General features: G+C 48.4%; 2 protein-coding genes across 7 annotated transcripts; one reads left to right on the top strand and one right to left on the bottom strand.

Annotated features, from left to right (window-relative positions):
* MLF2 (myeloid leukemia factor 2) lies at positions 1–4770 on the top strand. The gene is made up of 9 exons (XM_028121070.2): positions 1–204; positions 792–869; positions 1153–1279; positions 1537–1572; positions 2225–2278; positions 2677–2805; positions 2976–3135; positions 3743–3955; positions 4207–4770. Exons 2-8 carry the CDS (start codon positions 820–822, stop codon positions 3928–3930), a joined length of 744 nt encoding a protein of 247 aa, XP_027976871.1. The 5' UTR covers positions 1–204; positions 792–819; the 3' UTR covers positions 3931–3955; positions 4207–4770.
* Positions 2253–27790, bottom strand: COPS7A (COP9 signalosome subunit 7A). 6 transcript variants are annotated; one of them, XR_015768818.1, is made up of 10 exons: positions 27651–27790; positions 26990–27194; positions 25041–25116; positions 24517–24605; positions 22929–23131; positions 22159–22264; positions 21844–21995; positions 7976–8176; positions 4847–4931; positions 2253–2593 (listed from the first exon to the last, which is right to left on the bottom strand). XR_015768818.1 is itself a non-coding variant. In XM_028121069.2 (8 exons), the coding sequence occupies exons 2-8, from the start codon at positions 27149–27151 to the stop codon at positions 8170–8172; spliced, it is 795 nt and encodes a 264-aa protein (XP_027976870.1). In that variant the 5' UTR covers positions 27152–27194; positions 27651–27790; the 3' UTR covers positions 7382–8169. The 6 variants fall into 6 exon arrangements, 4 of the variants coding, with proteins under 4 accessions (XP_027976870.1, XP_027976867.1, XP_027976868.1 ...); XR_003611964.2 differs by lacking the exon at positions 4847–4931; XM_028121069.2 differs by lacking the exons at positions 2253–2593; positions 4847–4931 and having other exon boundaries at positions 7382–8176.
* Between the last annotated feature and the right edge of the window lie 58 nt (positions 27791–27848).

Raw genomic sequence — 27848 nt, 5'->3', positions numbered from 1 at the left:
TCCGTCCGGGCCTGGCCGTGGTTCGGGCTCCGTGGGCCGACGGGGGGGTGGGTACGGAGGTGGCAGCCGTGGGAGGAGGCGGCGCGGGAGGCCGAGGAGAGCCAGCACGGACCAATCCCGCGTCCTGGGCCGCAACCCCCGATCCTGCAGCGCACCGAGAGGCGAGACCGGCCGGATGGGCCGCTGAGCCCGAATCGGGGACCGGTGAGGCTCGAGCAGAACGGGCGGCCGGGGCCGGGGCGGGAGCGGGCCCGCGGGGCTGCCGGGTCTGGGAGCCTGGGATGCGGGGAGGGGAGAGGGCCGGGCCCGCCGCTCCTGCTCTCCCGGCGGGGAGGCGGGGGCCGGGGGAGCGGCGGGCAGGGGCGGTGGGGATAGTGAGGCCCGCCCGGGGGAAGGCCAGGCAGGCGGCTGGGGGGTAAGAAGGGGGCGAGGTGGCTGGGGTCATTGCTGGAGCGAGGGCCAGCCCTCGGGATTCGCATCCGGAACAGTGGCGTCGGGGGAGGGGGGGATGCTTCTGGTCAGGGCTCGGGGGAGAGGATGGCTGTGAGTGGGGAGAGGCAGAAAACTGCGAGGCTTGGAAAATTTTTCCACGGCCCTCCTTGAGAGGTTTGAAGAGCTATTCTCTCCCTTGAGGGTGGTGCCGAACGCCACCTGGAGAAGGGTCTCACTGGAGTTTGCGGGGGTCGGTTACAGCATTTGGAAGGGACAGTGTTCTGAGAGAGACCCCACACTGAGCCGGGTGTGCAGAAGCCTGGCTAGCTCCGAGTATTTGAGCCTCCACATCTTTACAGTGTGGAGCCCCCTGGAGCTAAAATCAGGATGTTCCGCTTCATGAGGGACGTGGAGCCCGAGGATCCCATGTTCCTGATGTGAGTATTCCCTCCCCCTCCTGTTCTAGAGCGCTCATCCCACTCCACGTCGGGCCTCTAAGTAGTTCAGATAGACTGGGTTCCCATTGCTGGCATTGGCTGGAACCAGCTGGATCGTCAGCTCCAGCTCAGACTGAGAGAGAGGAACTAGGCATCTGTGCCACTGTTTCCCTAGGACTTTTCCGTTTGGCTGGGGCCGCGCGGGTCGAGGGGGGGGGGTGGTTTGCGGGGGTTGTTGACTGCTTGGTCCTTCGGCCATCCACACTGTATACTCACTCCACAGGGACCCCTTCGCTATTCACCGGCAGCATATGAACCGAATGTTGTCAGGTGGCTTTGGATATAGCCCCTTCCTCAGCATCACAGATGGTAACATGCCTGGGACCAGGCCCGCCAGCCGTAGGATGCAGGTAATGGTGCTGTGACATGCCTGAGACCCAAAAGAAATGCTGGAGGGTGGTCAATAAAGTCCTTGACTTTTCTTGCACTTCAGCCAACTTAGCAAGTGAAGTGATCTTTTTTAGGAGTGGGGGAACGGGTCTGGCAAAAGGGCTCTGTGATCCCCTTTTGAGAGGAGGATGGAAAAAAAGCTGAGGCCATGGGCTCCGTTTGGGATTGTAGTGAGATAGGACGTGGTCTCTAATTTGTTCTTTATGTTTTCCTGCAGGCTGGGGCTGTCTCCCCCTTTGGGATGCTGGGAATGGTGAGTCCTAATGTCCTTGTGCCCTTCCGTTCTCAGACACACTGTATACCCTTAGATGTTATTTCCAAATGTGGTTCTCTGGAATAGCCTTATGGGTAACCCTAGAATATTTTTAAGGTGCTCACAAACTCTGGGCCTGTTGTATGCTAGGAGTCTTGTGGGTTCAAGATGCTAACTTCTTGATTCCTGCATTCTAGGAGCCAATACCTATTAGGAAAATGTAATTGCCTAGCAAAGTTTGTCTATCTGAGGATGGAGATGCAGTTGAAGGGCCCACAAAGATGGCTTTTAGAAGTTTTTTGTTGTTGTTGTTTTTACAGTTTAACGGCCAACCCTTTTATAGGTCGGAATCCATTTACTTGGGTGTGCTTCCTAAAGATAGGAGGAAACAGGACAGTCGGGAGAAAGAAAATTGGATCAGAGCAGCCGTAGAGACTGAGGAGGAAGACAGCAGTAGTGATACAGGAAGGGAAACTCAAAGAGAACATTCCATATTCCGGTCATGCTAATGAAGAGACCGAGCAGTTGCTGCGTGTGGAGGAAGAAGAGGAAGGGAACGTGTAGCCATGTGTCTGTCTAGAGGGTACCTAAAGGAGACCATCTGAGCACTGACTGTGCTTTCCTGACTCTCTTTTCCATCTCTTTGCTGCAGTCGGGTGGCTTCATGGACATGTTTGGGATGATGAACGACATGATTGGGAACATGGTGAGGCTCTTGCCCCATACGCTTTTGCAGTCTTGTGCTCTGTGGTGGCTGGCAGCTCTTGAGTCCTCTGGGGCAGGGGCAGGGAAGAGTGTGCTGGTGAAGGGCTCAAGCTGGATGAAGTCGTGGAACCCGGAGGGCACTGGGTTCCCTTACCTGCTCTCGTGCCTGGGTAGCAAGTAGGAGCAGCGATCTTCTTCAGTGTGCAATTAAGGCTCCACGTTGTCAGGTCCCTCTTGCTTGTCGTTGGACTCTGAGGAACTGGGGGGGCACTGATGAGTCCTGATGTTTTCTGAGTTTCCACGTTTCATGAGAGAGCTGTGGACAAGAGCAGGCAGCGGACGTGTGGGACCCCTGCCCCAGAGGGGCCATTCAGTCCTGCTCTACCTTTCCCTCCTCAGGAACACATGACAGCTGGAGGCAATTGCCAGACCTTTTCATCCTCCACTGTCATCTCCTACTCCAACACGGGGGATGGTGCCCCGAAGGTCTACCAGGAGACATCAGAGATGCGCTCGGCTCCAGGCGGGGTGAGTTGGAGGGCCTGTCATTTCCCAGAGCAGGCAGAACGGAATGGCACACCCAGAAACCCGGGCTTCCTTTTTCAGGACTGGGTTGTGGGTGGTTTGTCTGTCCTGGCTTGGTGTCACCAGGGCTTTGGAAGGGGTGGCTGAGTGTGCCATGTTCTGCCTCATCCCAGATCCGGGAGACCCGGAGGACTGTACGGGACTCAGACAGTGGGCTAGAGCAGATGTCCATTGGGCACCACATCCGAGACCGGGCTCACATCCTCCAGCGCTCCCGAAACCACCGCACAGGGGACCAGGAGGAGCGGCAGGATTATATCAACCTGGATGAGAGTGAGCCTGCCTTCCTGCTCTATCACCCTTCTTACTCCTGGGCCAGTAGCCCCTGGGCCGGTTCCTGTGAGCTAGGAGATAGAAACTTTCTCTCCCTATCTCTGTAGATATTACTTGGTAAAGTTAGGGGTGGGCCCTCTAGTCTTACCTCACTTGAGCCTTGTTGTCAGCTTTAGGGGCTAAGTCAGTTGCTGGCAATATCCTCACCAAGGAAGGGCCAACTGTCAGGATCAGTTTTTTCTTCCCTGTTTTTTTTTTTTTCTCTCCAAGTCAACAGATATTTATTAAATACTTATTGTGTGCTTGGGATGGTGCCCCTTAACTTAATAAGTATGCCGTTCCTAATTTCTTTCTTCAGTAGTCATGCCTCAGGTGTGCTGGTGGCTTCCATATTGGAATCACTATTGGCTTATTAGCTAGTGGAGCCATACTGAACCCCAAAATACTAAGAAAAGAAATTGCTGCTTTCCCTCAACACATCCTCACACATAACACTTTCAACCTTTGCCCTGTCTCTTCATCTTAGAAGGCTGTGGCTCACTCTTGCATCTGCTTCCAGACCCAACCTATCAATTTAAGTTGTCACGTCTGGTCTCTGTGCTCTTAGGTGAGGCCGCAGCGTTTGATGACGAATGGCGGAGGGAGACGTCCCGATTCCGGCAGCAGCGCCCTCTGGAATTTCGACGGCATGAGGCTTCAGGGGGTGGGGGACGAAGGGCTGAGGGGCCTCCCCGCCTGGCTATACAGGGACCCGAGGACTCCCCCTCCCGACAGTCCCGCCGCTATGACTGGTGAGGGCCCTAGGCCCTCAGCCTCTCTTGTAAGTATTGAGGGGGGAGAATAGGCAAGGTGTGGAGCACGGAGGGGGGTTGAGGAGTGTACCTGTGCCCAAGCCTCTGCCACGAGGCAGCAGCAGTCCAGGTGCCCAGCAAATGCTGCCTTTGATGGTATAAGTTTTCTTTGGTATAGAAAGAGAATAATGCTCTCACTGGAAGTGGGGATTAAACCCAACTCCTGGCTTTTATATTTTGTCTTTGTTTTGACTTGTGCTCTTCTCTCTTCCCCTTCCAGGTACAGGCTGAGAGGCTGAGAAATCATCCCCTGAAATAACTTTTTCCTCTCCAACTCCCACTCCCAATTTAATATTAAATTAACAGGCAAGCTGGCCCCCACCTCTCCCTGGGGGTCTCAGGGAGAACCTTTCACTGCTCCTTTTACCTACTTTTTCCTTCTTTAATCCCCTACCATGATGACTTCACTTCTCCTGTATCTGCTAACTTGATTTTTCATTTTGCTGCTCCATCTTTGAACCTCCTCACCCTCCCCATTCTACCCTTGTCATGCATTGAAGGGGCTTTTGGGGTGAGCTCTGGGTTTAGGGGCTTCCTCCATCCCTCAGCTACCCTGGATCTTGGCCCACCTCCTCCTCAGATTCCCCCCCTGCAGGGGTCATAGCCCTCATCCGGGGCTGTTTGTGGAGGGAGAGGACTGGCTCCCAACCCTTCCTCCCTTCCCACCCCTGCACATCACAGAACTCTTCCCTACACCTTTCTCTGCCTTTATTTTTTGATTTGTGCAACTTGTAACTAGGTGTTTATGGAATAAAGGAAAATGGAAAAAAAAAAAAAAAAGACCAAGGAGGATTCTGGCTTTACTTTTGATCTTGTCCCCGTTCAATTTCAACCCTCCTGTCTCCCAGTCCCCTTCTTACCTTCCCTCTGTCTCCACTTGTGGCCTTCTGAACTTGAGTTCAAGCCCAGTACCTCAGTGGTGATAACAGTGGGACTGTCAGAGCCCTGGCAGATGGAAAGCAGCAGCGGAAGTCAGCTGGACTAGGGCTGGTGGGTGAAAACGGGGGGAGTGTCGGGCATATCTCCTAGGCGCCTGGGGAGTTTGCTGCCCCTTGACCCTTGGGCAGAGTTTGTCCCCCGGACTGTGGGTGGGAACGCTTGTGGTACCGAGCAGGAAGGCCCAGGCCTTCAAGGGGGAGGCCCTCCAGGGTCGATAATGTTCTTCCACCCTCAGTTGTTAAGAATTTGAGCCCAGGGAAGGAGACCAGAGAAGAAAACTAATCTGGAACCTGAGCGGTACTGGAAGGGCATGAGGTGCTCAAATTTCTCAAGATGTTCACTCTTGCTTGACCTGGCCCGGCCAAATGGGTCACTTTGTTCTTGGGAACTTACTTAATGATGGTAGATGCGTGTAAGGGTCTGATGGTGGGTTCTTTATAAAAATCTTCAGTTCTTTTCAGTTTGTGGTAAATCAAAGTGAAAAAAACAAAACAGTGGGGGTGCCTGGCTGGCTCAGCAGAGCATGCGACTCTTAATCTTGGGGCTGTGAGTTCAGGCCCCACGTTGGGCCTAGAGCTTACTTAAAAAACACACACACACAAATAACTCAAGGCTCTGGCTCTTCTCAAGGAAGGGAGGATCTTTCCCATGTCCTCTGCGAACAACCAGATTCCAGACATCTATCTAGTTGCTGAATGAGCAGAGGGATGAAGTTGAGTGCAACAACTGGGCACTGACTCTATTTAAGGGCAGGTGCCAAATCTCAATCAATAGGGCTGGTGAAGACGCATGAGCAGGGTTAAGGGAACCAACCCGGTGGCTGAAGGAATCCAAGAATCTCAGAAGTCAAACAGCTACAGGTTCCCCTCCACTATCAAAAGCAGAGCATTCCTGCAAAAACTTTTGGAAGCTGAAATGGGATAAAGCGAATCGATTACCATTAACTTACATGGAAAAGTTCTTGCGCATTGCTGGACCTGAAATATGACCTCTGGAATTTTTCTGAAATTCTGAGATTTTTCTGAAATTGTGAAGGGATGCACAAAATAGAGCTCACGGGCAGTTCAAAGCTAGGCTGGATGCAGAGGAGCTGAGGATAGTTCCAGGGGCAGGAGCTTGGTGGGGCCACTCTCCTGCTCAGGGTGCGCGCCATCTCTCTAACTTCCCGCAAACCAACGCTGACAGCTTGTTTTCACTTTGTCTCATACGAGCAAAAATCCTCTTCATACTTCTTTGTGGTAGCCAAAACCAGTATTAATGTTGGTCTTTTTGTAAAAGTGAAGGGGCGTAGTGCGAACTTTTGAAAAGCGGGGGGGGGGGGGGGCCTGTAGAGAGAATTCATCTCCACCTGGGTTGCTGACTGTAGATGATGGAACTCAAAGTGAGCACAGCCCTCCGTTTCAAGGGTCACCTGGGCTCTGTCCAAATAGACTCGTATTTACTTCCTCTGGGAGTGGGAGCAGCTCTCCTCAGTCTCCTGAGGAGGCCACGTTGAAAGCATGCCAGCCCTGTAAAGGATGCCCAGAGGCTGGGTCCTCGGCTCCACAGCCAACCTAGCCAAGTGGTCTTGGGCAGGTCATCCACTTCCCTGGACCTCAGCTACGAAGTTCCCTACTACCTATAAAACCTTAGGCTACAGGTCAACCTGCCAACCTGGATTTCAGTCACAGGGCCCGCACTCATGGGTATGGTTCTGAGTGGGGGCCGGAGCAGGGCAAGGGTTGCCCTGATCTCTATCTAGGTGAGTCAACCTAGTGTTTCACAAGCTCTCCCATGTAGAGCCTGGCTTTCAGACACATGAACTAATTTTCACCCTTACTCCCTGCTCTTGGGTGAGGACCACCCTTCAGCCCAGCACTCATTCCTAGGGCCTGTGACTAGTTGTGAGTAAGGATATGTTGGCGGGAAAACAGCAGCCGCTGCCAAGTGAGGTGCTCAAGAACCAGCCCCCTGGCACTTCCTGAGCTGTCTGCCAGTGTACGGTGAGGGCCAGGGGACAGAGAGAGGAAAGGAACTCTCGGGAAGAAAGCTGACATTTTATTTCTGGTCAGCTCTCCAACTGGGCCCGGCCTCATTCACAACGGCCATCCCCTCAGCCCTTGGCCCAACATCCAGGGGACATAGTCAGACTCAGATTATTTCCCCCATGGCTGATATTTGGTGGGAGACTGAATTATCTAGAGGAATGAAATGGTGAATACAGCCTGGCATGAGCAAGACCTGGCTCCACCACTTAGCTATGACTGGGAAAGATTCTTAATCTCTCAACATCAGTTTCCCACTTTGTAAAATGGGCCTTTCTAGGCACCGATGGCAGTCGGGACATGGGTCCACACCTCAGAACGGTGAGAAATCTGTTGAGTTAGTGCAGAGAGAAAGCATTTGACACAATACATGGGATATAAATGACCGATTTCTCCCTGATTATTCTGTCTTGCTCTTTTTTTTTTTTTTTAAAGATTTCATTTATTTGTTTGACAGAAAGGGAGAGAGAGAGAGCACTAGCAGGGGGAGCGGCAGGCAGAGGGAGCAGGGAGCCCGATGCGGGGCTCGATCCCAGGACCCTGGGATCATGACCTGAGCCAAAGGAAGACGCTTAATGACTGAGCCACCCAGGTGTCTCCGTCTTGCTCCTTCAGTGCTCTCTGGTGGTCCTCATCCCTGGGTCTATCCTTGGGATTCCTAGAATACTTCCAGACACAGCTTGGAAATCATCATACTGGCCTCCAGCCCTCTGTTCTCCCAGCTACAGTTACTATTGTTCACACTTTTCATGCCTCAGCTTTATAGACGAACAAGTAGAAACAAATGCTTGAGGCCACTCTGACCCAGCCCTGCTTGCAGTTTGGGATGCTTTCCGTCTTTGGCTAACAAAGAGCCTTGGGTCCTACTAACACACTTTACCCAATGCCCCCTTCCTCTGTCCTTCTGCAGTCTAATGCCCAAGTCACAAAGCGGTTACCCAGAGAACCAGGAGTTGATCCACGAGAAGAACGCAGTATTTCAGTCTCCCAGCCCGTATTCCAAGTCCGCTTAAATACTCCACATACCTGCCGTGCCCTGATGCTCCCAGTCCTGGGCATGGCTCGTCCCAAGGGCTGAGGGAGCAGAAAGGGCCAAGGACTCCTTCTCCCAGGCCATTCCAGTTGGGATAGGAAAAAGAAAAAAGTAGCTTTTACTTCTCTCCTTCTTGGACATCACTGGGGTCTTCAGATAGGAGAGATGGGATCCAGGTGAGGCTGCACTAGAAGCTGGGGAGGTGAAGATACGGCCAGTTAGGCATAGGAGGTGCTAAGAGGTAAGAGAAAAAAACTGAGGAGACCAGGGTCATGGGGAGGGAAGACCCTGGGTAGCTGGTTCTCCGAAGCAGCGTCCCCACTAGCCTCCGTCCCTGGGGAGAGCCTGTGGGGGGCACAGGTTGCACGGCGGGAGGGGAGTGCACCCAAGGGGCCCGGGGTGCAGAAGGCTGGCAGGGCTGCTATGGAAGGTGGGCAGAGAGTGCTGACAGCTCTGAGCCTTCCCGTCCTCAGTGTCCACCCTTAAATGGTAACTCTAGGGAGACCAGGACCAGCAGGTAGTACCTCTCCCTCTGGGCTCAATACTGTCCCCCACCGCCCCTCTGGACTATCCCTGGGATGAGATGAGCTAAGTTAGTACTCAGAGTTCCTTGCCCTTTCTCTGCCTTTTATGATTCTTTTTTTTTCTTAAAGATTTTATTTATTTATTTGAGAGAGAAAGAATGAGAGATAGAGAGCACGAGAGGGAAGAGGGTCAGAGGGAGAAGCAGACTCCCCACCGAGCAGGGATCCCGATGCGGGACTCAATCCCAGGACTCCAGGATCATTACCTGAGCCGAAGGCAGTCGCTCAACGAACTGAGCCACCCAGGCGCCCTGCCTTTTATGATTCTTTTCTTCCCTGAGGACCTTGTCTTTTGCAAAGGAATAGGGTGGGCTTACCCCCCCAACCCCCGTTTCCCTAAGCATCCATCCCATCCTCTTCATCTGCTGCCACCTGCCGCCTGGAGAGCTTGCAGGTTCTGGACAATTATCTCCAAGATGTCAGTGTTCTCCAGCCAAGAGGCCAACCCCGCGTCTGAGCGGTCTGAGGCTCAGACATTTGGACACATGAAGCTGGAGGATAGGAGAGGGGGCGTGGGAAAGGCAGAGGCCGTAGAGGGGCCATTGAGTCTCTAAAAGGGGGAGCAGAAATACCTTAGGAAAGGTCAAGGTCGCACTGAGATGGGCAATGGTTTGATGGAAAGGTTCTTAGAAAACTGCTGGTGAATTTAGTTAAGGTATCCCGGATTTGTGTGTGTCGGGGGCGGAATTCCCAGTGCACAGGGAACGTGCCAGGGAGGGACAGAAGCTGATTCCCAATTCAGATCTTAATTTAAGCAAACCCGGTATAGGATATAAATAGCACATTTAGAGTTAGAGACCTCACAGATGACCTTCTCACCCCAGACCTACTAAAGCAGGATCTCGAGGTTGAAGAGGATTCCAATGCACGTTAGTAACAGTTACAGAGATCCTCCAAACCCCCGCTCCTGTCACTGCTTAAGAAAGAGAGGTGACTTGTTGCACACCATGCAGCTAGCTACCTAGCAGGGCTGCAAGAGCCAGGACTCAAAATTCAGACTGACACAAACGATACCAAAGTGTTATAAAGAATGATTCACCACGGGGGGGGGGGGGGTCCTTCAAACCGTTCCTTGGTGATTTGTAAACACTTTTAACATATACTAAAATTTACTCAAGTAATAACACCATATTTAAAATGATGAATGCCAGTAGCCCAATATGTCTGTTTTTTAAATCTTGTATTTTTTTAAGCAGAGAGTAAAATTGCTCCGTGTGTATGTGTGTGTGTGTGTGTGTGTGTGTGTGTGTGCACAGTTCGGTGAGTTTTAACACATGCAGATTTGTGTAAGCACCCCCACAGTCAGGATCAAAACAGTTCCATCACCCTGAACACCCTCCTGCTGTTCCTTTGTAGTCACACCCTTCCTCCAATCCTAACCTTGACAACCACTGATTTGTTCTCCGTTGCTATAATTCTGCCATTTCCAGAATGTCATAGAATGAAATCATATATGAGAGTAGCTCCTTGACTCAGCATAATGCCTTTGAGATTCACTCGTGTTGTTGCATGTATTAATAGTTTACTCCTGTTTATTGCTGAGTAGTATTCTGTGTTTTTATAGTCTGTGTTATCCATTCACCTGTCTGAGGATACTCTAGTTTCCAGTTTGGGGCAATTATGATCAGAGCTGCTAAAAGGCTTGTGCACATGTTTTTGTCTGACCATGTCTTAATTTCTTTAGGAATGAAATGGAGTGGGATTGCTAGGTCATATGGTAAGTGCATATTTAGCTTTATAAGAAAATGCCAAATTTTCCAGGGTGGCTGCACCATTTTGCATTCCCACCAGCAATGTAAGAGAGTCCCAGTTGCTTTGCATCCTTGCCAGTGGTTAGTATTGTCAGTTCTTATTTTCTTTGACCCATTCTATTAAGTGCATAGGTGTTCTTCTATTTATTCTAATAGATATCTTGTCATGGTTTTAATTTGTATTTCCCTAGTGATTAATGATGTTGAGCGTCTCCTCATTGCTTATTTGCCATCATCATAGCCTCTTTGATAAAGTGTCTATTTAAGTTCCTGCCATTTTTCAAAATTGGACTGTTTATTTCCTTTCTGTTGAGTTTTGAGAGTTCTTTATATATTCTGGTGAGAAGTCCTTTGTTAAATAGCATTTGCAAACAATTCTCTCCCATTCTGTACCTTGTCTTTTCCTCCTCTTCACATCTTCTTTTTCTTTTCTTTTCCTTTTTTTTTGACATCTTTTTCAAAGCAAAAGTTGTAATGAAGATGAAGTCCAACTTATCACTGTTTTCTTTTATATCATATTTTATATCATATCTAAGAACACTTTGCCTAACTCTGGATAACTGAGATTTTTCTATGTTATCTCCTAAAAGCTTTATAGTTGTAAATTTGATATTTACATCTTTTTCCCCACCTTGGGTGAGTTTTGGTAGCTTGTAGCTTTCAAGTAGTTGGTCCACTTCATCTAAATTGTTGAAATTATGTGTAGGATTGTTTGTAGTATTTCCTTACTAATCTTATAATGTCTGTGGGGGAGTGTAGAGATATCTCCTGTTTTATTCCTGATATTGGTATTTTGTATTATTTTATAATTTAATTTTTTTAATTTATTTATTTTATTTTTATTTTATTTTTTTAAAAGATTTTATTTATTTATTAGAGAGAGAGAGGATGAGAGAGAGCACAAGAAGGAAGAGGGTCAGAGGGTGAAGCAGACTCCCTGCTGAGCAGGGAGCCCGATATGGGACTCGATCCCGGGACTCCAGGATCATGACCTGAGCCGAAGGCAGTCGCTTAACCAACTGAGCCACCCAGGCACCCTATAATTTAATTTTTTTTAAAGATTTTATTTATTTGACAGAGAGAGAGCGAGAGAGGGAACACAAGCAGGGGGAGTGGGAGAGGGAGAAGCAGGCTTCCCCCCAAGTAGGGAGCCCGATGTGGGGCTTGATCCCAGGACCCCAGGATCATGACCTGAGCTGAAGGCAGACACTTAATGGACTGAGCCACACAGGCGCCCCTAAAGATTTTATTTTTAAGTAATCTATACACCCAATGTGGGGCTCAAACTTATAACCCTGAGATCAAGAGTCGCATACTTAAAAAAAAAAAAAAAAGGTCAGATGTTCTACCAACTGAGCCAGCCAGTCTTTTTTAAATTAAAAAAATTTCTGGTCAGTATGGCTAGAGGTTTATCAATTTTATCGATCATTTCAATTAACTTTGGCTTCATTTGTTTTTTTCTATTTTTCTGTTTTCAATTCATTAATTTTTTTCTTAAGATTTTTTATTTTGAGTAATTTCCACACCTAACATGGGTCTTGATCTCACAACCCCAAGATCAAGAGTTGCATGGTCTACTCACTGAGCCAGCTAGGCACCTCTAAATTTCACTAATTTCTGCTCTTATTATGTTTTCCTTCTGCTTGCTTTGTGTTTATTTTTGCTGTTCATGTGGAAGTATAGATTGTTGACTGGAGACCTTTCTTCTTTCCTAATTAAGCATTTGATGCTATAATTTTTCCTCGAGTCACTGCTTTAGATGTATCCCACATATTTTGATATTGTTTTTTCCTTTTTTTTTAAAGGTTTTATTTATTCATTTGAGAGAGGAGCAGAGAGAGCATGAGTGGAGGGGAGGGGCAGAGGGAAAGGGACAAGCAGACTCCCCAGTGAGTGCAGAGCTCAACATGGGGCTGGTTCCCAGGACCCTGAGATCGTGACCTGAGCCAAAGTCACTTAACCAACTGAGCCACACAGGTGCCCCTATATTTTCATTTTTGTTAAGTTCACAATATTGTCTAATTTCTCTTGGGACTTCCTTTTTGATCCTTCGGTTATTTAGAAGTATGTTGTTTAGTTTCCATGTGTTTGGAGATTTCCCTGTTATTATTCTGTTACTGATTTCTAGTTTTATTTTATTTTATTTTATTTATTTTTTTTTTAAAGATTTTATTTATTTATTTGACAGAGGAGAGACACAGCGAGAGCGGGAACACAAGCAGGGGGAGTGGGAGAGGGAGAAGCAGGCTTCCCACGGAGCAGGGAGCCCAATGTGGGGCTCGATCCCAGAACCCTGGGATCATGACCTGAGCCGAAGGCAGACGCTTAACGACTGAGCCACCCAGGCGCCCTGATTTCTAGTTTTAATTCCATTATACTTTGTATGACTTTGTATGACTTCAATCCTTTCAAATTTGTTGAGGTTTGTTTTATGACTCAGGACATGATCTATCCTGGTAAATGTGCCATGTGTACTTGAAAAGAAATTGTGATTCTGCTGTGTTGGGGAAGTGTTCTATAAATTTCAGTTAGATCCTATTGGTTGATGACATCATTCAGTTCTACATACTTCTATACATCAGCTAATTTTGTTTACTTGTTCTATTGGTTAGTGGGAGAAGAGTTTTGACATTTTCAACTACAATTGTGGATCTGCCCATTTTTTTCCTTTATCTGTCAGTTTTTGCTTTATGTATTTTGAAGCTCTGTAGTTAGATGCAGAGACATTTAGAATAATGTCTTCTTGGAAAAAACAAACTTGTTTTTTTAAATCATTATGTACTGTTCTTCTTTAACCCTGGTAATTTTCTTTGCTCTGAAGTTAATTTGCCTGATATTACTATAGCCAGTTCAGCCTTCTTTTGATTAGTGTTTTCATGGTATATGTCTTCCCATACTTTTACTTTTAATCCACCTATTTTATACTTAAAATAGGGTTTGTTTTGTTTTGTTTTGTTTTGTTTTTTAACAGAGAGAGATACAGTGAGAGAGGGAACACAAGCAGGGGGAGTGGGAGAGGAAGAAGCAGGCTTCCCGCTGAGCAGGGAGCTCGATGCGGGGCTCGATCAGGACCCCAGGATCATGACCTGAGCCGAAGGCAGACGCTTAAGGACTGAGCCACCCAGGCGCCCCTAAAATGGGTTTTTTGGAAGGCAGCATATAAGTGGATCTTTTGTGTTTTTTTAAAATCCATTTTTATAATCTCTTTTAATTGGTGTTTTAGGCTACTTACATTTAATATAAGTATTAATATGGTTGAATTTACTTCTATCATTTTATTATTGTTTGGTCCTGTTTATAATTCAGCTATCTCCACTTTCCAGCCTTTTTTTGGTTTATTTGGATGTTGTTTGTTTATTTATTCATTTATAAGATTTTATTTATTTATTTATTTGTGAGAGAAAGCATGCTTGCAGAAGCATGGACGAGGGGCAGAGGGACAGAGGGAGAAGCAGACTCTCCAGTGAGCTAGGAGCCCCATGTAGGGCTCGATCCCAGGACCCTGAGATCACGACCCAAGCTGAAGGCAGACACTTAACCAACTGAGCCACCCAGGTGCCCCCATTTGGATATTATTAAAGTATTCTACTTTATTTTTTTCACTAAATTTTTCTTTTACTTTTTTTTTTTTTTAAGTGGTTGCCCTGGGGCAGGCATGGCAAGCTTTTTCTGTAAAGGGCCAGATGATATGGGGCTTTGCAGGTCACATAATGTCTGTTGCAACACTCAACTCGTGTGGTAAAGTGGTGCAGCCACTCTAGAAAACAGTGTGGAGGTTCCTCAAAAAGTTAAAAATAGGGGCGCCTGGGTGGCTCAGTCGTTGAGCATCTGCCTTCGGCTCAGGTCATGGTCCCAGGGTCCTGGGATCGAGCCCTGCATCGGGCTCCCTGCTCGGCGGGAAGCCTGCTTCTCCCTCCTCCACTCCCCCTGCTTGTGTTCCCTCTCTCGCTATCTCTCTCTGTCAAATAAATAAAATCTTTTTTTAAAAAAAGTTAAAAATAGAACTACCCTATGACCCAGTAATGACACGACTGGGTATTTACCCAAAAAATCAAAAACACTAATTCAAAGGGACACATGCACCCCTATGTTTATAGCAGCCAAATTATGGAAGCAGCCCAAGTGTCCATCGATAGATGAATGGATAAGAAGATGTGGTGTATATACACAATGGAATATTATTCAGCCATAAAAAAAGAATGAAATCTTACCATTTGTAAGGACAAGGATGGAGCTAGAGAGTATTATGCTAAGCAAAATAATTCAGTCAGAGAAAGACAATACTCATGTGGAATTTAAGAAACAAAACAGATGAACATAGAGGAAGGAAAATAAAAATAAGATGTAAATTGAAAGGCAGTCTCTCCTTTATGTTGTAGTTGTCATATGTATTACATTTACAAATGCTGAAAACCCATCATAGTTTTATAAGTTTTACTTTCTTTTTTTTTTTAAGATTTTATTTATTTATTTGACAGAGAGAGACAGTGAGAGCAGGAAGACAAGCAGGGGGAGTGGGAGAGGGAGAAGCAGGTTTCCCGCGGAGCAGGGAGCCCAATGCGGGGTTTGATCCCAGGACCCCGGGATCATGACCCGAGCTGAAGGCAGACGCTTAACGACTGAGCCACCCAGGCACCCCTATAATTTTTACTTTCAACTGTTATAAATATTTTAAAGAACTTAAGAGAACAATCTATATTTACCATTTCTGTTTCTTTCTTTTTGATGTCCCATTTATTTTTTTAATTAAAAAATTTTTTTAAAGATTTTATATATTTATTTGACAGAGAAAGAGTGAGAGAGGGAACATAAGCAGGGGGAGTGGGAGAGGGAGAAGCAGGCTTCCCGCCGAACAGAGAGCCCGATGCGGGGCTCGATCCCAGGACCCTGGGATCATGACCTGAGCCGAAGGCAGACGCTTAGTGACTGAGCCACCCAGGCGCCCCTCTTTTATTTTTTAAAAAGATTTGTTTATTTGAGAGAGAGAGAGAGAGAGAGCAAGCAAGCAAGGGGAGGGGCAAAGGGAGAGAGAGAATCCTGAAGCAGACTCCCTGCTGAACCTGGAGCCCAACATGGGGCCCCATCTCTTGACCCTGAGATCATGACCTGAACCAAAATCAAGAGTTGGCCGCTTAACCAACAGAGCCACCCAGGTGCCCCCTTTAGCATTTCTTTAGGAGCAGCTCTGCTAGTGACAAATCCTTATACTTTCCTTCACATAATAATGTCTTTATTTTATGTGAATTTGAGTAACATTTTCATTGAATATATAATTTTTTTAAAGATTTTATTTATTTATTTGACAGAGAGATAGAGCCAGAGAGCACAAGCAGGGAGAATGGCAGAGGGAGAGGGAGAAGCAGGCTCTGCACTGAGCGGGAAGCCCGATGTGGGGCTCGATCCCAGGCCTGAGACATGACCCGAACCAAAAGCAGATGCTTAACCATCTGAGCCACCCAGGTGCCCCTAGAATTTTTTTTTTAAAGATTTTATTTATTTACTTGAGAGAGAGAGCATGAGCAGGAGGAGGGGCAGAGGGAGAAGCAGACTCCCTGCTGAGCAGGGTGCTTGACTCGGGGCTCGATCCCGGGACTCCAGGATCATGACCTGAGCTGAAGGCAGACACTTAACTGGCTGAGCCACCCAGGCGCCCCCACTGGGTACAGAATTTTGAATTGACAGCTTTCTTTCAGCACTTTAAGTGTGATTCCAGTTCCTCTGGCTTCCATAGTTTTGATGAGAAATCTGCAGTAATCTGAGTCATTGTTCCCTTATATGAAATCAGTTGTTTCTAGATGTTCTTTGGATATTTTTCTACGTCTTTTATTTTCAAGCAATTTGATTATTATATCTGGTCATAGACTTGAGTATATTGTTTGCTCTTCACCAAGCTTCTTGAATCTGTGTTTGTCTTTTGCCAAATTTGGAACCATTTTAGCCATGATTACTTCCAATAATTTTTCTATTTCATACTCCTCCCCTTCTGGGACTCTGTTGACACAAATGTTAGATCTCTTGGTCTTGTCCAACAGGTCCCTGGGATTCTGTTTTGTTTATCTTTTTTATTTGTTTAGATTGCATAATTTATATTGACTATCTTCAAAGTCACTCCTCTGTCATCTCCATTCTGCTATCCAGTGAATATTTTATTTTGGCTACTTCTACTTTTCAGTTCTAAAATTTCCATTTGTCTTTTCCTTAGGTCTTCTATTTCTTTGCTTAACCTATCTTACCATTTGTTTCAAAAGCATTCTCCCCTTCTTCTTCCAGTATGGTTATACTGACTGCTTTGAAGTCTTTGCTTTAAATTCCAATTCCAACATTTCTGTCATGTTGGGGTTGGTTGTCTTTTCCCTGGAGAGTTCTTTGTATGCTGGGCAATTTCAGATTGTATCCTGGATATTTTGAATATTGTTTGAGACTCTGGATCTTATTAAAACCCTAATGGGAATGTTTTTTGTTTTAGCAGGTGATTGACCAGGTTTGGTTCAAGCAGCAACCTACCTTCTTTGGATTGTGGTTTCAACATCAGTTTAATTTTCAGTTTGTGGTGCTATCTACATCAGTCTCGTATGTGTGCCACCCAGTGGTCAGTCAGACCTGGACAGTGGTCCACCCTGTAGCTCAATTCATAAAGCTTTGGTAAGATGTTTAAGGTCAGATCCATGTGCAGCTTTGAGGTGAGCCCAGGAGTTCACACACAACTCTATGGGACTCTCGATTTCCCTGCTCTCTCTGATCTCCCTGACACTTTGATTCTCTGGGTCTTCGTTTCCCAATCCTCTGGCCAAAAAAAAAAAAAAAGGCGGGGGGGGGGCTTTAGTTTCTCTACTCTGCTGAGCATTTTCCACTATGTACCTGACTAAGCATCAAGAGAACAAAGGGAAAAAGCAGATTTGCCTCGCACTCTTGAGACCACAGCTCCTGTGCTAGAGGAATTCTCCTCCGTCAGTTTTCAGTGCCTGCCCACTGTTGCTGTCATTATGCTTCTGTAGCTACCCCGCCATGGTACTGCCTGGGGTTAGAGGTAGAAGAGAAGGAAAAAAGAAAAACAGGAGCTTCCCCTATTCTCTGACCCTTAGGAGTCCCTTTCCGGCTCCTCAGACCTGCAATAGATGGCTCCAAGAGGAGTTCTTTCAGTTCACACCTGATGCACACTTCTGGGTTTGGGGTGACCTTTGAGTCCACTCTGGGCAGTAATGGGGGGGATGGCAAACTCACCACTGGTTTCATGGAACTTCAAATTCTGGTTTCTTTCTCCCTGCTACCATTTACTTCTCTGAGATCTCAGATAGTGGCCCCATGCATTCTGTCCAGGAGCACTGGGAGTGATGGGGGTGGGGTACGCCTACTCCACTTATGGTGTGGTCCTGAGCAAGTTACATAACCTCTCTGTACCTCTCCTGTCACATTCAGAAGAGGATAATAGCGGTATCAACCTCAGAAGGTGGTTGTGTGGATTAAATGAGTTTATATATATGTAAAGCACTTAGAATAATGCTTGACTGTGGTAAGCACTTAATATTAAAGTATCATAAAAAGATTGGACAACAGATTGGCAAAAAGACAAAAATCACCCAGAACTCCAATGTCAAGAGGTCTAACATACACCTTATGGTTATATTATTTCAGATTTTTCAGTCAAGATGTATTTACCAATTCATTGAATAGACAAATGAACATTTAAGTATAGAATTATATTCCCTGCCCCATTCCCCAAATTATGCTTTCTTATTAGGGGAGTGGCAGTAGGTCACAGGATGAAACTTTCTGCCACTAGGTATTCATCACACTGTTCTTTCCACCCAAAATGCTCATCCTCCCTCCCTTTGTTAGGCTAACTGCCACTTGGGCTTCTAGTTTCAGTTGAAAGGTCACATCCTTGAAGAAGGCTTTCCTGACCCCAGGTAAAATGTAGATCCCTATGTTAAGTACTTTCATGTCACCCTATACTTCTTAGCACTTATCACACTTTTAATTACTTAACCATATACTTAAGAACCTCAAAGGACAAGTCCTCTCTCTTGTCCTGTACTCAAAGTTTCACCTTTGCACATCCTTCTCTTCCAGACGGTGACCCTGGGCCTCCACACCTGTCCTCCAAGGCCCTGCAGTAAGAAGCCTCCTCAGCTGGTCCAAGCTGGCGCTAATCTGGGCAAGTCTGCTTATATAAATGGGACTTTTCAGCTCAGAGCTGAGTCAGTGAGGACAGTGAAGGCATATTTCTGGTCCACATCCTGGAGATTCTTATTCAGTAGGAACCGGGGGGGGGAGGGGAGAAGGTCCAGGAATATGCATTTTCAAAAGTTCCCCTGATGTTTCTGTTGCTGGTGGCCCACAGAAACACTGCCTGTGGTAGAAAACTTCCAATACGGCTTCCAACGATCCCTGCCTTCTGACAGTCACTAGGCTGGACCTGGTGACTGGTAAAAGTGATGGGATACTTCTTCTGTGATTAAGTTAAAAGACTGATTCTGCTTTCCTGATACAGTCTCTCTGGCTCTTGCTCTGATGGAGGGGGCTACCTGGGCTGCCTCTGACCAACAGCCAGCCCAGAAATGAGGTCCTCGGTCCAGCCACCTATGAGGTAGTGAATCCTGCTGATACACTGAAGGAGGTCCTTCCCATTGGAACCTTGAGATGACATGGCTCCAGCTAACTCTTTGATTGCAGCCTTGTGAGAGACCCTGAGGCAGAAAAGTGTGCCCACATTCCTGAACCACAGAAACTGAGATAATAAACGTGTGTTGTTTTTAAGCCAGTAAATTTTAGGGTAATTTGTTACACCATATTAGATAACTAATACATTGCCTAGACTGCCCAAAGCTCCCTTCTACCCATCCATGTTGGAAAACACACCTCAACAGAGAATTTCCCATCTCTCTTCAACAGGATTTCATGAATACTGACTGCAGACATTGTCTTTGCTCTTATGCATAAAAATTTATACCAGCCCAGTCGCTGATTTTAGCTTCAGACACTTTGGCTTAGTCTTTTAATTAAGTGTCACCAGTTTCATGGGCTCTGAATTCTCATAAAGGCAAGTCCTCTTCCTCCTCCCCTTACCATCGTGGTCCCGCCCTAAGACCACTTAAGCCTGCTGTACATCAGGGGGTCAGTGTGTGAGAGTGTGCCAGTGGTGGTAAGATTCTTGGTCGGAAATATTCTGGTGCCCTGAGCTTGGTTATACATGCAATCTCTAAATCCTGAACCAAGTTTCAGGGTCAAAAAACTGAGCCCCCAAATCATCTGCTCCCCCTTCTTCATGCCTTGGTAGCCAAGAGCCCCATCTTTCTAAGGCAAAGACAAATGGAATTTGCGTGTCCTCAGGGACATGTCAACAGGCCCCCTCCCTCTCTGGGTGTTAACCAGGCAGTCCCAGCTCAGCCCACACTTAGACTTTGGAGCCATCCACTGAAGGCTGGAACTAGAAAGCTCAGAGAAGTTATGGAGCCATTAGCTGGAACTAGCTTTCAAGAAAACAGGATACTAAGTTCAACGGAAAAGCTGGGGCAGGGGCGGGGCAGGGGGAGGACAGGTTCCAAGTGCCAGGAATTAGCAACTTCTACACATTGGAGGGTGCGGGAGGAAGAAAGGGTTTATTGCAGAGGTAGAGACTGAGAACCAAGACAAAACAGGCTCAACAAGCTCATCGAGGACAAAGGTAACCAAGAAGCCAGAAGTGTCAACTCCCGAAGTAGGGCCCCAGTAAGTCTCCATGGACCCCTCAAGACAAGAGGCGCGCCCAGCCCATTTTTAATCAAAACCTCAGGATCCCACCCCACTTTCTAGTTCTATGACTGAGACCTTTAGCACCCACAAAGAGTGGTCTGTGTTAAATCTCCACCTAGAGAAAAACAATCTCTGGAGAGCAGCTCAGTCAACACTGGGGCCCTCAGGAGGCAACCGCTTCACGTGCATGTGGGGGGGCGGTCAACTGTCCCTTACACTAGAGCTCCCCAATTCTAAAGAGTGCACAGTAGTGCACTACACTCTACCAAGGACACCAATCGTCCCAGCACAGGAAGGTCTGCCTTGGACAGCGGACAGGAGCCTGCTGCTGCTTACTGCAGATCTCAGAGTTCTGTGTGGTTCTGATACAAAAACCGAAGGTTATTATCAACTCTTCCCCTTATAATTCTGTAAGAAGGAAGGCAACAGACTGAAGCCCAGCTCCTTGGGAGGAGGGCCAGGGACAGTCATTTTGCATGTCCAGCGTTCTGCACATGTTGGTGCCCAGGAAGTATCCGCTCCTTCTGAATGAGTGCTGGGATACTGAGCAATTTGTCCAAAGTCACATGACTCAAGATCTAGGTCTCCTGGCTCCTAGGCCAGGACTCAGCACCTAGTATCTGATTCCTTTCTTTTTCCAGCACTTTGCTTTAGAGTGGACGGACAATGAGCCTTCTTCCCATCCACACATATCAAAGACAGAAGATACCCGTTTCCGGGCATGTTTGTAGATAGACTTCTCATAGATTTATTTCGGTTTCATGTTATATATAGATATATGTATATATGCTTTTTTTTTTTTAATACAATCTATATATCCCCTTCCCTTCCCCATCAAACTCACAAAAGGAAGTATAAATCCTCCCCGGATTGCCATCAGGCTTTCCAAGATAGCCAGGGGTAAGAAAGAGCCATCTCTCAACATCTCAAGAGACAGCTGCCCTTCTTCGGCTCTGGGGTCATTGAAGCAGCAGCATCCCCAGGACCCAAGAGGAGAGAGGAAAGGAAACAACTCTGGTGTGACAGGATTCTAGGATGAAAGTGTCCAGTGACTCCTAGAACGGCAGACTGGCTCCCACAATTCTCCGGGTGGGAACCAAGGTGGAAGGCCTATGGCTCTTCAGATGCTGCCCAGATAGGCTGGGGGTAAGCAGTACAAATCGGGGAGTAGGCATGCAGGGGCGGGGTGGTCCGAGAAGAAACACATGTGGGTTATGCTGGAGAAGCAGCAGCCCCCCCCCCAACTCCATGACGTATAATAAACAGGGATAGACACTGGCCGCCCTCCCCCCTTTAAAGAAACAGGGAGAGAGCACGGCAGGGAGGGGGAGGGAGACAATGGGACACATAATAAAGTCACATAAAGCAGAAGTACCAACAAAAACATGACTTGTACTTGCCTCCTCCCTAGAGAAGGTGTGATCTACGCTTGGGGATCGGGAGAGAAGAGGGAGGTTAAGGGTCATGAACCTAGGATTATCAGCTGACCAGGGGCACAGGAAGGCTCTCGGAGGACTCCTAAAGGACAGGCAGGAAGCTCGGACCCCGCATCCCCAGGGAAGAAACGACAGTCCCTTCAGTTAGACTTGGACCAAATCTTGGCGCTCCCTCGGAGCCTGGCAAGGGGAAGAGAGAGAGAGAGAGAGAGAGAGGCTGCAGGGAATCCCCTCACCCCTGCGGGCTCCCCCCACTGTCTACCCCCATGCAAATGACTACAGGGGGTGAGGACAGCCAGGTCTCTGAAGTAAAAGCAGGACACCCCAAAAGCAAGCGGTCCCCGCCACAGCGGCTCACCCCTTGCCCTTTGAGGCTTTCTTGCTGGGCTGGCGCTGGTTGGTGCCAGGGGCGGGTTCCCTCAGCTCAGTCAGGTGCTGCTCAGGGTCCTGAGATGTAGCTGCGGCGGCCGCTGCTGTTGTAACTTTAATGGTTTTTTTAAGGTTGGCGACCTACCCGGATGAAAGAAATGAGGGATAGTAAGGAAAGTCCCAGAATCAGACCGTCTCTGCCTACCTTGTCTGTTTGCTACAGCCACGGTCCCAACCCATCTGCACAGGACAACTGGCCCAGGTGGCGGGAGCTTGGGCCTGTCCCGATCTCTCACCCGCTCACCTCACTCTCGATCTGCTGCTTCAGGCCTAGCTGCTGCTCCTTGTGCTGGTTGGCGCGGCTCACCTGCTCCTCGATGCCTGACAGCACCACCTCACAGCCCACACACCTGCGAGAATCAGGAGAGGAGACGCATCAGCAGGAGGAGGCTGTGAGCACATGCTCACGAAAAACAGACTCAGAATAGCCTGCACACAAACCCCTCGTCTGAGTTAGGAACCTTCGCCAGGGCGCCTGGAAACCACGTGCAACAGTAGTCCTAGGAGCCACAAAGACACTCAGGGTGGGGTGGGGGGGAGATAAGAGAGGTGAAGTGCCTGGAGTAACGTGCAACATGCGAGAGGAGGAACTACAAACAGCACCGGGTAGATGCTGGAGAGAGGGGAAAAAAGGTATATTGAATTCAGACAAGAACACAAAGAGAAAAACGGAAGTGGGAGAGACCCATGGCCTACAGACAGTGCTGCTTACAAGACGGATGGGATGAATCCCGCTTAAGACAAGTGAGGATCCAACACCCCGGTGAGGATCCTCTTAAGAGTACTGCTCTCCCCCTCCCCCAAGGACTATGCCAAGGACACTGCTTCTGGCCTCTCACCCCGCAGGCCCTCCTCTGCTCCCTTTTGCCCTCAGAAGCTTTTGGAGGAATGAGCTCCTCTCCCTTCATCCTCTGGGATTCCACCTCTGCAGCCCAGCCCAGCCCTCCCCCTCCCAAGCGCCTCCCCCTTTCCCGGAGTGAGGAGAGAAGGAACAGGGCCGGGCACCCGTCTCACCACTCCTGCAGGGTTCGAGCAATGGCACTGAGGTCCTGACGCTGGATGTCCCGCCCAATGCTGTAGTCAACCTCCAGCCGCTGATTGCGCTGGTCCAGGGAGCCACGGAGCACGTCGGCGTACACCGCCTCTATGACAAGGTCTTCCAGCTGCCGCACGTTCCGCAGGGCAAGGGCCTCCAGCAACACTGCATATGGGATACACTGGGGTGCAGGGAGGTCGGGCGGGGATCTGTGAGGCTCTGCAGCACAGAAGCGCCTCCAAGATTCTTCCCTCCTTCCCCCCCAGCCTCAGCTCCCCTGCCTACTCTCCACTCCTACTCCTCCTAAAGGATTTCCTCTAAAAGGCTGGTTCTAAGGCAAAATAAGTGAAAGTATCGCCCCCTGACCTGGGTGGCTCAGTTGGTTGGGCAACTGCCTTCGGCTCAGGTCATGATCCTGGAGTCCCGGGATAGAGTCCCGCATCGGGGTCCCTGCTCAGCAGGGAGTCTGCTTCTCCCTCTGACCCTCTTTCCTCTCGTGCTCTCTCTCTCTCTCAAATAAATAAAATCTTAAAAAAAAAAAAAAAGTATCGCCCCCTGAAAAATAACATCCCGAGAAAGACAACTGCAAATAAGATAGAAGATTTACGTTCCCCTACCACCCTTGACCTCCCACCCCACAGGGAAAGAAAGTGACAACTGTCTGGCTGTCAGTCCTCTGGCCATAGCTCAGGACAGCACACAGACCTTGGTCCAGATAAGCCTGATGTAACAGGAACTGGTGGGGGAGGGCTCTGAGTTACTATTTATCGTTTATCCCCACTTCCTTCCACAGAGGCACCTCATGACAGAGAGCCTGGTTTAGGTAAAATCATGAGGACCACAGGAGAGTCAAGTAACAGCTGAGAGAATGTAGGTGGGTGGGAGAGGGATATTTAATAAAAAACTGAACCTAACTGGAACTACAGAGATACTTCTGGGTTATACACTTTTGACTTTAGCAAATAGAAGCCTCGCACTTTGCCAGAAGAGAGAGAGCCTTATTCCCAGATCTGAAAATTGAGACTGAGTGGGACTTTTTTTTTTTTTTTAAGATTTTTATTTATTTGAGAGAGAGAGCGTGCACACGTGAGCATGAGTGGGCACAAGCTGGTGGCGGGGGGCGTGTAGAGGGAGAGGGAGAAGCAGACTCCACGCTGAGCAGGGAGCCCGATGCAGAGCTCGATCCCAGGATCCCAGAACCATGACCTGAACCAAAGGCAGACCCTTAACTGACTGAGCCACTCAGGCGCCCCTGTGTGGGACTTTCTTTAGTGAGGAGGAAGGTGATTGCTAAACAAGTGAATGGCACCCTGGTTGCTGTTTTGACCCAAGATGCAAAAAATGTTGAATGAAAAACAAAAACAAAACAGAAAACTAAGAATAATATTCAGCCCGAAAGGCTGCAGGTAGTGGATTTCAGATACGAGGGACGTGGTGGGGTGGGGAAGGCAAAAGAGCAACACTGCGGGCAAAGGCTGTCTGACTGCAAATTCCCTTCAGACAGGCTCTTCGAAGGGACATTCCCCTTTGGCTCAGGACTGGGCGGGGGGGGGGACTGTCACTCACCTTGACTTTGGCAGCCAGGGTGACAACTGATAGGTGTCGAAGCTTATTCTTCTGAGCCTCTGTGAGTGGGGGAAGATTGCGGGCTTCAGCTAGGAGAAAAGGACAAAGCGTAGGAAATCCTGATTACACTTTTGTGGGAAGTCCTAGCCTCCTTCCCTTGCTACTGCTGCTGCTTTTTTTGTTTTAGTTTTCCATGCCAATTCAGGTCTTGACCCTGACCCTGTGTACCCCAGGAGGGTTTTCTAGGATTTTTTTTTTTTTTAAGATTTTATTTATTTGACAGAGAGAGACACAGCGAGAGAGGGAACACAAGCAGGAGGAGCGGGAGAGGGAGAAGCAGGCTTCCCGCTGCGCAGGGAGCCCGATGTGGGGCTCGATCCCAGGACCCTGGGATCACGACCTGAGCCGAAGGCAGACGCTTAACGACTGAGCCACCCAGGCGCCCCCCTAGGATTTCTTCTAGTCCTTCCAGAAACTGCCCTTCTCCCACTTCCACTACTCCAGAGCTCCAGCCCTCTGGTTACCTAAGTAATCAGCATATGTCCCGTAAGCAAACACTGTGAGCAGCCGGAACGTGGAAGCGAAGTCACTCTCAGCCAGCTGCAAGAATATGAAGGAAGACGTGACAGGACGGGCCTCTCTCCAGCTTCCCAGCTTCATTCCGTTTTGAATTCCACTTTCTGGCCCCATCTTTCCCCTCTCCCATCCGCTCTCCCAGACCACTCTGCCTCTCTGATCACTCTCCCCACTGAAAGGCCTGATTTCCACCTCAAGGCCTTTATTTACACTACCCTCCCCCCTCCCAATCCACCATGCCCTCTTCCTCCATACGTCTTCATTCTTACCCTAAATTCAGAATTGAACACATTCAGAGTGTTCAGTAGTGTGTGTGGGCACGTGCACACCCAGACATTGCAAATTGTGTTTTGGTCCTTAGAGTGTGTTTAGTATTTCTGAATCTGAATATCATTAGGCAGTCTGCTGTCCTTGCCAATTCACCAAACACTCCTGCGTTAGCCTCACTCATCTCTGACAGCTGCACATATCGGCCTCAGCAGGCGCTGGAATTTGTGGTCTCTGCATCAGACCTGTAGCATCCAAGAGGCTTCATCACCCAGATCTCATCTCCTATCACTGATCACTCATTCTGGCACTTAAATCGATGAAATCCTTAGGTTGTTACCCAAGAATATCTTATCTGTAATAGGATTACAGACCCAGGCCCTGGTATCCCTCCCACTTAGGTCTAGCAAAGCTGGGCATGTATTCGGCTCTCAATAAATACTTGCTAAGTAAGTAATTTACACATCCATATCCATTCATCTTATCTCTGCAACTGAATATAAGTTTTGGAAGGGTATTAAGCACCGCATCTTGTACTTTTCTGGTATTCCCAGATGACTAGCAGAGAGATAAATAAGCATCCAATAAATGCTTCGTTTTCTTCACCCTAATGGACCCTCTTTAGTTCCACTGTACAGGAAAGCAGGGAAAGAAGGCAGCCAGAGTGTTCTCCAAATACCACAGAGTGATCCCAAAGGCTAAATCCATTGACTCAGTCAATCACTGGCCCTCAAAAATTTACCATAGTTTGCCCACATACCAATGCCATAGCAACTCAGGACTGGGGCTTATGTCATACATCTTGGTGATTCACCCACTCTACACTTTAAACTCTTTACTCGGCCACTTCTTTTTTTTTTTTTAAGATTTTATTTATTTATTTGACAGAGAGAGACACAGCGAGAGAGGGAGTGGGAGAGGAGAAGCCGACTTGCCGTGTGGCAGGGAGTCCGATGCGGGGGCTCGATCCCAGGACTCTGGGATCATGACCTGAGCCAAAGGCAGACGCTTAACCGACTGAGCCACCCAGGCACCCCTTTACTCTGCCACTTCCATGTGAACAGTTCTCTCTGCTGTGTTCCTAGCATCTTGCCACGTCTTTGGGGGGAAAGACACCTTCTAACACTTCTTGACTAAGTGAATTAACAAAGGGTACAAAGTGGGGAGAGGAGAGTATGCCAATTTCATGTTCGTTCTTTCCATTTGTACTGGACTTCACACTTCCCATAATCTGACCTGATTTCTATAATTGAGGGTGAGGGGCAGTATCAGCTCTGATTTTAAAAGAGAAAAACAGAGGTCCTAGAGTAAAAGTGACCTCATCAAGGTGACATGATTTTATTTAAGAGCTACTACCTTGGCGGAGACAGGCTGGAATATCAGGTCTCCTTTTCTGAATCACATGCTCCTTTGTTTAAAAAATGAAAAATAGTGGGTTTTACAGATGATTCATCACCAGAGGAAGGTAAGAGATTTACTTGTCTACTTATTTTTGCGGCTGTTAATTAATCATCATCGTATTCTTGTTCAGCTGAATGGTTATGGAGTTGCAAATGAACCCTGCCCACCCATTCTCAAATTCAAACTTAGCCCCAAGCTTCCCTGTGGGCTCTCCAGGCCAGGAACCCACCTCTCTAACATTAGGCATATCCAGCAGTTCCCCAAACACGTAGACCCCAGGAGCCTCCAGCACCTGGTGGATGAGTGTGGCCAGCGCTGCCCCCTTGGCCGACTTGGCCAGGAGCAGAAATTGCTCCTGGTTCTGCCCTGTCACCTTCACCTCGGCACTCATGGCTGCACTGAGCTGGGGGGACCTGGGCTCAGGATATCTGGAGCTGCAAGGAAAGAGAATGTGAAGCTGGAGGTCCCCGAACACTGGGGGGGAGGGGCGGGAAGCACAGGGAGGCTGGATTGCGGAGGCACTGAGTCACTTCTGCAAACGAGGAATGAGAGATGGAGCAGTCTAAAACTCGGATCTAGAAATCCTAAAATTGGCCACTTTGATGGAAGCCTGGCTGAGACAGGGTTGCCACGCCCCCTCCCCCGTCCCTGGGACTGATCCCAAGCCCCACCACGTGCACCCCATTGAACCCCAAGGCACAGGATGTAGTGGGGGAAGGGGTGTCACATGGTGTCCACCCCAACAGCAGCGCTCCCTCAAATTTCCGCGGTGCCCCGCAAGTGCCCTCAACCACGTGACCTCACCCTCACGATCCTTCCACGTGGCTCCGCCCCCTCCCTTAAAGAGGCCGCCCAGGGACCGTGGGCTCACGGCGACTGCCCCGTCGTACCCTGGGTCAGGCTCTGCGGGCCGCTACCTGGAAGCTTCGTCTTCCAGCACACCGGGCGGGGCCGCCGCTCCGTCACCTCCGGCAGCTGTTCCGAGCCTTTCCTGCCACCTCCCTGCAGAGTCGCTCTGGCCGCTAAACTCTATGGCTGGCTTCCGGCTCGTACTTCCGCTCTTACGAGGCCTGTTTCGGGCGGGCCAT

The sequence above is a fragment of the Eumetopias jubatus genome, unplaced genomic scaffold (genome assembly GCF_037043125.1).
Source record: "Eumetopias jubatus isolate StellerSeaLion01/CBP00866 unplaced genomic scaffold, mEumJub1_p1.0 scaffold_8, whole genome shotgun sequence".
Classification (NCBI taxonomy): Eukaryota; Metazoa; Chordata; class Mammalia; order Carnivora; family Otariidae; genus Eumetopias; species Eumetopias jubatus.
This window is presented reverse-complemented; position numbering and strand designations above follow the sequence as displayed.

What these genes read in the sequence shown, in the direction of transcription:
- COPS7A (XM_028121066.2), bottom strand. Translation starts at nt 27,151, where the DNA reads ATGAGTGCCGAGGTGAAGGTGACAGGGCAGAACCAGGAGCAATTTCTG. An exon ending in GACATATGCTGATTACTTAG is followed by an intron (nt 24,606 to 25,040) that starts GTAACCAGAGGG and finishes CTTTTCTCCTAG; the next exon opens with CTGAAGCCCGCAATCTTCCC. An exon ending in GCTCGAACCCTGCAGGAGTG is followed by an intron (nt 22,265 to 22,928) that starts GTGAGACGGGTG and finishes TGATTCTCGCAG; the next exon opens with GTGTGTGGGCTGTGAGGTGG.
- MLF2 (XM_028121070.2), top strand. Translation starts at nt 820, where the DNA reads ATGTTCCGCTTCATGAGGGACGTGGAGCCCGAGGATCCCATGTTCCTG. An exon ending in CCGCCAGCCGTAGGATGCAG is followed by an intron (nt 1,280 to 1,536) that starts GTAATGGTGCTG and finishes GTTTTCCTGCAG; the next exon opens with GCTGGGGCTGTCTCCCCCTT. An exon ending in TTATATCAACCTGGATGAGA is followed by an intron (nt 3,136 to 3,742) that starts GTGAGCCTGCCT and finishes CTGTGCTCTTAG; the next exon opens with GTGAGGCCGCAGCGTTTGAT.